A 10,437-nucleotide genomic window follows, 5' to 3' on the forward strand; every position below is an offset into this window, starting at 1 on the left:
TAGCTGGCTTTTCATTATGTGGTATCTGTTCCTTTTTTCCTTATTTAAAAAACAAAACAAAACAAAACAGGTGCATCTTTGTACTCTCTTAAATTATAATCCTAAAGACGAATTTTTGAGTTTGAGCGACTCCACTTTTGCTTAAGAAAACTGCCCGGTTTAAAAGAACTTACTGTGTTTAGGGACACAGTGTGAGGGAATGCAAGTATTTATGCTTTGTACCCGTTTGCTGCTCTTCACTATAGAACTAGGGTATGCTGTTCCAGGGGTGGTTTTCATAAAAATGGTTTTCTTTAAGTTTGCCTCAGTTAGCTGATTTATGTCGAGGTGTGTTCTTGAGAATCCTGAGGATCTCAAAGCTGTCAAAATATGAATTGTTCAAAGTCCCTTCCTAAATACCAAACAAATACCTTGGTACTACGTACTTGACAAGCGGTTTACTAGCAGAACATCAGCTACTCCTTACAGACTTTTGTGATTTTTCTTTGCATTTTACTGGCAGAACTTAAGGCTGTATCAGTTAAATGAAAACCATGCCATCACTAAATTTTATTATGGGCAAGACACTACATTTTTTTCTTTAGCGTCTCTTTCTTCATCCTCAGTTGGCTCCACTGTTTCTGTTACTATTATTATTGTATTGTTCTAATGTTTAGGGAATTGGATTCTGAATTGTGACCTTCCTGTGATAAACACTGTATTAAGGTCTTCACCTTGTTTGTTGTGGTCCTATTTTGTTGATCTTTTGGCTGAACTTTTTTATGAGGACAAAGTACACAGTAGCTTTCAGGTGATGACATTAAAAAAATTTAAAAAACATAAAAAACCCTCCAAACAAACAGAGGTTAACTTTAGATTGTATAAACAGCAGATTAAATAATTTACCAATAGTTTTCCCTTCTTTCACGCATACTCCACGGTATTTTAAAGCCTGTTGTTTCAAGAGAAGGACCAAGAACGCCATTGCTTTGCTACCAGTAGCTCCCCCCTCTACCTGCCTTCCTCTTCTCCCTCTCTCCTTTGGGTACTGCCTGCAGTTGACCTGAACGAGGAGGAAATAAAAAGGCGTCAACAGTGGCATATTTTTCTAAGTCTCCCTGACCTTAATCCATTATCTGTCTGACAGATCCTTGTCTAACGATTTTCTGTTGTTTCCTGAGGCTTGTTGTTTCCTGTATGATCTTGTGAAAGCTGCTTACATCCTGATGTTGCTTTGGTAGGACTTTGCTTACTTCAGCAAGATTTTTATTTCTCAGAGCCTCCTGTCTCCTGCTGGGTCACAGTAGAGATTTTGAAACTGGGCATAGTTGTTTCTGGGTGTTGGATTTCAACTAATTATCGTCCATTGTGTTGCACATCATTTCTGGAGTAACTTTTGTGGGGGCTTCACCCATTCAAATGTATTTATGTGTGCATGCTTGCCATGAGAATTTTAGGACTAAAATAGAATTTTAATTGGAAAATTGAGCTTGTGTGATGTAGAAATGCAGATAGTTCAGAAGAATTGGAATAGCTGATATGTCATAATGGGATCGAGTCTGTCAACACAGAGAGAGCAAGTGTATAAGCTGAGGTGAGGTGGGTCGATACTTGCTGTGAATAAATTTCAGATCCACTTCACACCTATAGCTGCACAAGCAGAGAACAACAATGTAATAGGATAATACAATGTGGCAGCGCAGAAACCCCAATAGTAAAAATTTTAGGAATAAGACGGGGCAAGCACTCTTTGAGAGCAAGAGGGGAATTGTCAGAAAATGAGTATATTCTTCAGGGTTTGCCGGGTGGATGATGAGTGCCGTCCTGGGGGAATGCTTGCCTGTGAATTGCTCCCTGATTGCAGCTTTTTATCAGGGTAAATAAGCTTCCTCATGGCCCATTCTTGCGAGCTTTCTCCTCTACAAATAATAGTAAAAGTTATCAAAGATCTCATCATTAATGCTACTGTCAGTGCTGTAGTTGTTTTTCAGCAGCCTTTAGTCCAATGCTTTAGAATTTGACCAGTTCTATCTTTCCAGCACTTTTTTGATGTGGGGTATATTGCCTGTCTGTAAATTACTGTTGTGTACTTTTAAGCATCTGTAGCAAGCATTTCAGCATCTGTTAATTTTGGTTCTAAAAATATCTGTTCAGTTACACCATGGTATGACCGATGTCCGTAACAAATCTTCTACAGCTTTTTGTAAATTCTGATAGAATCAGTGCTGCTGTTTCTTGATCCAAGTTCTGAATGAACTCTTCTGAGGAAGAATGGATTAAACCTCCCGCTTTCATTTCAATCACAACCTCTAAACACTTTTTCCTTCAATGTAAGTGAAGTTACCACTGAGTGGGTGACCTCTAATGTCTGTCTAGTGTAGGCACACACCACATCCCCATTCTTTGCCAGAAAGCTTTTAAAGTTCATCTCTTCTTGTTAGCATACAGAACCGTACTTGGAAGATTTGCAGTAAGAGATCTAGCACTCCCGCTTTTCTGAAAGCATGGTTGTACGCATAACCTTATTTCTGCTGTTCAGGCATTTACAGAAAATGACATTTTTCATTACTTTAGAGCCATCATATCGGTTTTATTTTCCAGGCCAATGCAGAGCCCCACACTTTTCCACAGCTCTTCCTGTACAGTCTTCACTTCATGGTGCCAGTTAGATGCACGCTTCTTCAATCAGTTTCCCACAGACTTAATTTTCACTTTTTCTTTCAGGAGTGGTTCCCGTGTTTCTGTTTCTCTCTCTGGTCAGGTCTCTAGTACCTTTTTTTGTGGTTACCGTTGTGTGAATTGGGAGTCATAAAAGCCGTTGGTGAACAATGTTAGTATCTTGACCAGAGGAGCAGTCTCTTACCAAGTCTATCAGCTGGTGCTTGATATCATTTGCACAGTACCTTTAAAGGTAGTATATGAAAAGCCATATGTGAAAGTCCACTGAGAGGGAACAGTCTCACCTGTCTCTAACTGTGGAGAATTTCAGACCCTTTTTCAACTCTTCTTCCTGAAGAGCCGTGTTCATGCCTGCATTTGATCCCGCGATTGTTGTCTGCCCAGCTGGTTAGAGACACCATCTACCAGCGACTGTGCTGTCGCATTGCAGCTGAACACGTGGACTGGTGCCAGCAGGGGCAGCTTGGGCCGGATTATTTTACATGAAGCCAATGAACCTGTTGGTCAAGCTTTCCTCTTCCGACTACAGGCTTTGAAAATGGAAGGTGAATCAGCGTCACCTATGTCCCAATTCCTCAGCAACAGTGATTTTCTTTCTTTAAACTTACTGTTCTCGGGGTGGTTTTTTTGTTAATGATAACCACTTATTTCCTATCTTTGAACCCTTCAGACGCTGAGGCATTTTCCCAAATTCAGTTCATCCCAAATCTCCCATTTACAACAGTAGCAGAGTGCGAACCCGAATTTCCCGTTACCCGTAATCACCTGGCAACGCTTCATGCAGCAACAGGCCTTTGCTGATGGAGCAATTGCGCAAATCCTGCAGCAAACCGCCAGGACTAGCACTTTGCAGGCTGGCCAGAATGGCGTTCACGAAACGGTGTAGCTTGTGGCCCCATCCCCCCTCCCTCCCCAACGAGTAAAGGAGAAACAGAAGATTGCTCATGAACCCCTCCCTTCCCGCATACACACAATGTGTATTTACATCTTCTCCATTACCCACGAAAATTTCCAAGGAAGCACAGGTTTGTTGCGCTAACAGATAGTCTTGTCTCCTCTCCCCTGCCCCGGTCCTCTACACCCCTCCTCCTTCCCTGTCCCTTAGCGCCGTGCTAGCACAACCCTTCCGTGACCTGTTCAACGTCTCGTTCAGGGAACGCAGAGAGATGCTGGCTTTAGCCATCCTCCTGGAGAACACGAAGAGAAGAAATAAAAGCCGGAGTGGGCTTGATCCTCCCTCCTGAAGCAGGCAGCAACAACAGGGACAGGGGATCCGACTCCTGCTGGAGGTTGTTTGTACCGAGGCTTTTTATAGATTGTATATCCAAATATAGGTCATAGATGCACACGGACACATGCTCGTGAACATATCACATACGGAACTACGCATGTGGCTGCTTACTCTGACTCACTGATCCTGTCTGTCTTTGTACACAAAATTCATTTAGAGGTGACACGAAAAGGGGTACCTACGCTATTCTGCTTTTTTTGCTGTGTTTTGGCTTCATTTTGCTGTCATGCCCACCAGTTTGTGTCTTGGGCCAAAGTCTCCTGCTGTTAAAGGCTGTACAAGCAGATTGCCTTTTTGCCTTTTTTTTTTTTCCCTATTTAAAAGGCATGGTGGTAAAATCCGATCTGGATGAGAATGAGTTGTATTTGGTTGCAGGGAGCTGCTTTGAGGATGCAGGATAGCTAAACCAAGATGGTTGGAATCTCTTCCATAAAGGATGGGCAGCCAGCACAACTGGCTAATGATTTTCAGGAGCTGGGTATGCAAAAAAAGAGCTGGAAATTTTTCCATCAAAAAGAAAAAACAGAAGGCAGATAGATAATGTGCGTCTGGTAACAGCACAGCTAGTGAAACAAGACAGCTCAAACCCCACATCAGTGAAGCAAGTCTTCAGCCAGGCATTCAGTTTTGTGAAAACTTAAGGACAGCCTGAGAAAAAAAGCTTTTTTCCGTTTAATGATTTGCCCGTTCCATGGGAAATCCAGCATGAATTGAACACATCAAGAGCTGCAGCATTCCCACTTAGTTACATTCTCCCCACCTTCAACTTGCAAATTAAGAGATGCTTCTAGCAAGCCATTAACGGCCAAGTTCTGCTCGTTGTGTTTCTAACGCTGTGGGAAGACAGTCGAAGTATTTGGGTAAGGAGGAGCAGTGCCTTTGGCCCTTTGCATTCCCCCTGTGACGGGGTATTCAATACCCTTCTTGACACAATTTTGCACAGCACATAAGTTTGGCAATATTATAGTGACTATAAGCACAAGGGAGCAGTGAGAGAGAAAGCATTTATTAAGACAAGTATAATAGTTATTTTTCCGTGGGATAAACAACTAAATGCGTAAGACAGATGACCTATTAAACAGATCTTAACATTTTCCCCTGCTCTTTCGCTTACCGCAGTGTGAAAAAATTCAATTGACAATGACTGTTTAAGTAATTTGATTACTCATTAGTTAGTTGATGCTTCTCTAGTCTTATATACAGCTGCTGACAAACTAATGAAAAATATATTTTCACTATGGCCGGTTTACACTGTGTCACCATTTAATGGGGAGAGTAAACTAAAGCACTGAAATAGTTCAAAATGCAAGGAGCTCAGCCAATGACTGACATCCTCATTTAGCATTGTGGGTGTCCCCGTTAGCGTGAATTTCTTCCTCCAACCTTAATTACATCAGCTTAGTCATGAACTAATATTATCCCTAAATCTATTGAAACCCACTTCACTTAAATTCAAGAAGCAAACTGCCAACCCTGCAAGAAACAGCTGCAGCGAATACCAACAGCCGCTGAAAAACATAAGGCGAGGCCAGTTATATCACGAGTACTTGCATCAGTACACAGCAAATCCCTCCCCTTCCGAAGGACGCAGCAGGTTTCATTGTTCAGTTCACTGTCAGCTCATTTCAAACGCTCTGAGAAGTGGTTTTTCCCCACAAATTTCTTTAAACATCTCAGTGTCTAAAGTTCTGGCAATGGATACACAGATACAGAACTACTCTGATCAGCAACTAATACTCTCTTGGAGCCTTTGATCTCTGCACATGCGATCCAGTTCACCTTCTCTCCATGCTCAATGGTTAGCTTTGGTAAAACTCTAGCGTGTTCATTTGAAGCCACTTTGTTGAGCTTTCCATCTTTTCTGGTGGAAGCAGGTGCTTGGGCCTTCCTTCTCTGGAGAGATTTTGCTGGACTTTTCTGCTGCTTTCCAACGTCACTGCTGACATCCCAAAGCAAGACTTTCCCGTCATTTCCTCCAGTCAACAACCAGTATGCTTCTGGCATAAAGAGGACCTGGGACACTCCCAAGCTGTGACCCTGAAACTCCAGCTCACGTTCAAACTTGACACCGGTGACTCTGAATATTCTGACTTTACCGTCTTGAGCTCCGCAGCCAAAGATGTTGCCGCATGATGCGACAGACAGGGAATGTGCAAGCGGCGGGTTAAAGAACTGGCCAGCTGACTGCGGACTGTCTTCCTCCGTTTCACACTCCTGCAGGTTTGTGGTCCACAGAGGGCGAGCTTTCTGCAGGTTCCACAGCATAACCTTGAAAAAAAAGTATCAATCAATAATTTATCCATTTCTGATTTTAAGTAAAATCAGATCTTTCACTAACAGTAAAAAAAAAACAACTACACTTCTTGCTCTAGCAGAGCAAAGACTATGCATGAGTGCAAGAGATGCAAGATGTGTTGTGAGGAGAGGTTGAACTTCACCTGATAAATACGGCAATCTTTATGGCGCACTTTCCAAACCCTCATACTGCCCTACTCAGCAGAGTCAATGACTCAGACCACAAAATGGATGAAAAAGCTGTTCCAAATGCTTTTGCATTCATCTCAGCAGTACTAATTATGATATACTGCACATCAATTATTTAAAAGGAGGGACTTGGAAACGCTAGCAGTAAATAGAGATCATTATCATTCTGAATTTTAGTTCTGTTTCTGCTACATTCTTGTCCTAAAATAATCACTTCTGTGAACGTGTTTGAAAAATGGAACAGCAAAAGGCAAACAGTAGTTCAGGCCCTCAATTTTAAACAGACATATATGTATTTTTTTTTACATCCAACAAGTAGGTCTGGTTTGTGCTATTGCCATATCGAAGTAGGGCATGCTTTTCCTGATGAGATGGGGGGAGGTTGTGCTTCTAGACTTCCTTTTAAAATGCCACCCCACCCTCAAACCCCTCATGAAGCAATAACCGTGCCTTCAAATGAATCCTGCGTCTCTCATACTGCAATTCAAGTATTAGAGATTTACATTGCGCCAGTTAAAAATAATTCTCTCAATGCTTTTGTAGTATCTGAATTGATGATGAGCATTTCCAAGGCCAACAGATAGGAAAGCGCAAGTCAGTAATGCAGTACTGGTGTGTTGTTTGCTTTTTTAGTCAAAGTTTTAATTTGTTATTAATAAAGATATTTCTCCACTTGTCATCTCCAGTAGAACGTACAGAAGTCTTTGAATTTGGGCCACAAAAGAGTTATCACACTGGCTCTGCATTTCTGGAATCCAAATCACACCAAGACATCCAAAATATGTTGTTTCCCGTCACTTTGCTGTTTTAGCGACTGCTGTTGCTGCTACATTAAACCTACTTTGCTACCAGTGAAAGGGAAAACTTCCCACGACGACTGTGCAGAGCAGAGTAAATCAGAGAGGCTGTGTCTTAATGCTTAAGGCAAATACTCCCATTTTCATCACAGACAGCACTGCATCAGCTTTATGAATTCATCAGGTGCCAACAAGTTTTCTGTAAACTAAGTATTTTCTGTCCTCGTGGCATTTTCCCTGCTTCTATGGCACTCCTGAAAAAAACACCAGCAACCTAAATTTCAGTTCTCATCAGGTACTGGCTTCACTGAGGGTTTGACATGCCAACCCAGAACACGTTTTGATACTCGTAGAGCTCGTAACTTGTCGAAAGACATGCTGCAGCACAGCATTTTTAGAGTATTGCAGCTCAGCTTCTCTTTCTGAAATGATGTATCTTAAAGCCAGCCTTGATGCGGAAAAATGCTCTTTTCATTGCACAAAAACACACTAGCGGATGCCTACTATTTTGGGATACTGACTTTCACCTAAAAACCAACTTGCCAAGCTACAGTAAACCATACTAAAACTAAAAAGTCACAAAAAAATAACCGTATCACTCGCACAGAAGTGGTATATAAATGGTTACAGTTCTGATAGAAAAGGTTTCCAGCCTATGAATCTGCATTTCAGGGACCTGAAATGAAGCCAGCTGTCTAAGGTGCTGAGCATTTACTCCTCTCTGACTGACACTTTGGTACCTCTGAAAAGAAGTTTCTCACGGTACTTCATTTAAAACCCTACATCCATTTTTTAGTTAACCTATGAATTAAAAAAAAAAAGAATTTGGAAAATTTCTGAAAATTTTGCAAAGTCTAAACCTGGCAGACCTCTATCAGTCAGCCCCTATTTGGATAGATATACTTATTGAATTTGTATGATCCATGGCTTTGATATGGAAAAATACCGCTTAAACTAAATATCAAAACGTGTTTGTTCTAATTGGTGTGAGATGTGCTTAGGTTTTAAGAACATAGGGTGAAACTGCTCAACGCTGTCAAAGCAAACTTCACCCTAATACCGCTAGAGCCACAGAAACCTTTGTAGAAGTGACAGTTTTAATCTCGGGCTAAACCAGGAATGTGGTCAGATCTCAACCACTGGAAAAAAAATTACTGAAAAACATCTGTTCTGGGTGGCCAACTTCGGCAATGTAACTCAAGACTCCATTAACTCCTCGCATGGTTTTTCTCCACAAGAGGCATCCAAAGGACAAAGTTTCCTTTGGACGAGCAGAGAGAAGCGTAAAAGGCAAAGAACATTTAACGCTTCCAAGAGGTTAATCAGAACAAGGGATAAATTTATAAAAATGACTTGTCCTTACAGTGGTACATACCACCTGGATAGATATTCATCTACCTGGTGTAAAGTATTCTTGCTAGCATACTGTCTGCTTCAAGCGTTTTTCTATCATCTGCATTTTGTCTGCAGCCGTAACTAGGGACAACTTCTGATTTTGGGTCCAATGGAGAGCTAATGTGGCCAGAGCATGCCTTGCACCATCTTCTCATTTGCCCCCACCCCACCCACTTCTATAATGTAACTATTAATGAAGATAAAAATAGGGAGAGGAACTGCTGAGTAGAAAATGGCACAAACAGCCTTGACACTGTAAGCTTCTCCACAAAAACTACTTTAAAAAAGTTAAGGAGCTTTCCAGCCACTGCAGGCTGTACATCTTCAGTCTCAGTGAAAGTCTGTTGGTGCCTTGCTACACAGGTGGGTAGTTACTGTTTCGCTTCTCTAATAACTATCTACTTGTATGCAAATCACCTGCATGTCCAGTCCACAGGAAACAAGGCTTTGAGGCCTCTGAGGTCGAAAGACAACAGAGGAGCAGATGTTTGAGTGTCTCAGGGACCGGCTGACTTTCTTGTTTTCCAAGTCCATAACCTTTATTGCCCCTGAGTCATCTGCCGCAGCCAAGAAACTGTCGGTCTCGTTCACCGAGAGGCAGTTGATCTCCTCCTCATTCACGTGGAAGCGTTCAACGGGCTCTGTGAGGGATCGAACATCCAGCAAACTGATAGTTTCTCCGTGGGAGGTGTACAGCCTGTTGGGACAGCGGGGAGAGAATACCACGGAGGTCACGTCGTCTGCCTTCGGGAGCTGGAGCTGTCCTGCCGGAGTGCCTCCTCCATCCCAGAGTGTGAGCTCGCCTCTCTCCGCGCCTGAAGCCACCAGCCCTTCCGTGTTTACGTTCAAGCACAATATAGAGGACGAATGTCCACCAGTCCATTTGACTGCCATATTTCAGGGACACCTCTGAAACAAAAAAACCAAAACCCTGAATTGAGGTGTTGGTCGCATTATGGCGGAAAGCTTATCTAAGCAATAAGATCATCGCGTTGACTGTAATGCACACTACTTGAAACTCTAGCATCCAATTAAAAGAGGCACCTTTACAAATCAATACCCAAATGAAGCTTTGGCTCAAACAGCATCGATGTCAGCCATGACAGCGTGGAACGGCAGCGGTGCGGGCACGTGTACCTGTGCGGTACAGGGAATGGCTCCTCTCCTCTGACATGGCTGCCTAGGTGAGAGCTGCTTCCTCTGCTGCTTCCTCGCAGCGCGTAAGAACACAGCGTGCCTGACAAAACAGGGGCACGGTTCCTGATGGAACGTACTGGAAAGGAGCAAGGGGAAAACGGCAAACTGGTAATTTTCTCGTAACTGGTAATCACTAAAGCATGTTTGCATAAAATGATAAGCAGTGGCATCTTTTTAAAAAAGCATTACCATTTTAAGGCAGGTAGTTACAAGGTTCACAACAGGTTTAATTGGACCTCAAAGCAGCTCAAAGAGTGCCCATCCAGCTTACCGTGCCCCTGGCCCAACCCGTGCGACGGGTCCGTTTAGGGGACCAAATCAGCAGAAAATGAAGTGGGGATAAAAAACGAGCAACACAAAAGCACAAGTTTTGGAGAGACTAGCACGCTGTGGGGGAAAAGCAGAGCTAATACCAGGGGTAGGGGCGCAGATGGCAACGCGGGGTTTGCGGGACGGAGCTATGGCTGTCCCGGCACCAGCTTCGGCGACCGCAGCACTGCCTTAACACCTATGGTTTTATGGCATTATTGGGCAATAAAGTTTTTTTTTGTTTGTTTTACCATGTTATGTTTTGCATGTGATTTTTGTTGAGCCTGCTCTAAGGAGCAGCTAGAA

At 42.7% G+C, this 10,437-nt stretch overlaps 1 protein-coding gene across 1 annotated transcript; it reads right to left on the bottom strand.

The window, feature by feature from the left end:
• Positions 1-5,629: 5,629 nt before the first annotated feature.
• WDR53 (WD repeat domain 53) lies at positions 5,630-9,519 on the bottom strand. The gene is made up of 2 exons (XM_009585336.1): positions 9,043-9,519; positions 5,630-6,217 (listed from the first exon to the last, which is right to left on the bottom strand). Exons 1-2 carry the CDS (start codon positions 9,517-9,519, stop codon positions 5,630-5,632), a joined length of 1,065 nt encoding a protein of 354 aa, XP_009583631.1.
• Between the last annotated feature and the right edge of the window lie 918 nt (positions 9,520-10,437).

Source organism: Fulmarus glacialis, unplaced genomic scaffold (assembly GCF_000690835.1).
Source record: "Fulmarus glacialis isolate BGI_N327 unplaced genomic scaffold, ASM69083v1 Scaffold48919, whole genome shotgun sequence".
Classification (NCBI taxonomy): Eukaryota; Metazoa; Chordata; class Aves; order Procellariiformes; family Procellariidae; genus Fulmarus; species Fulmarus glacialis.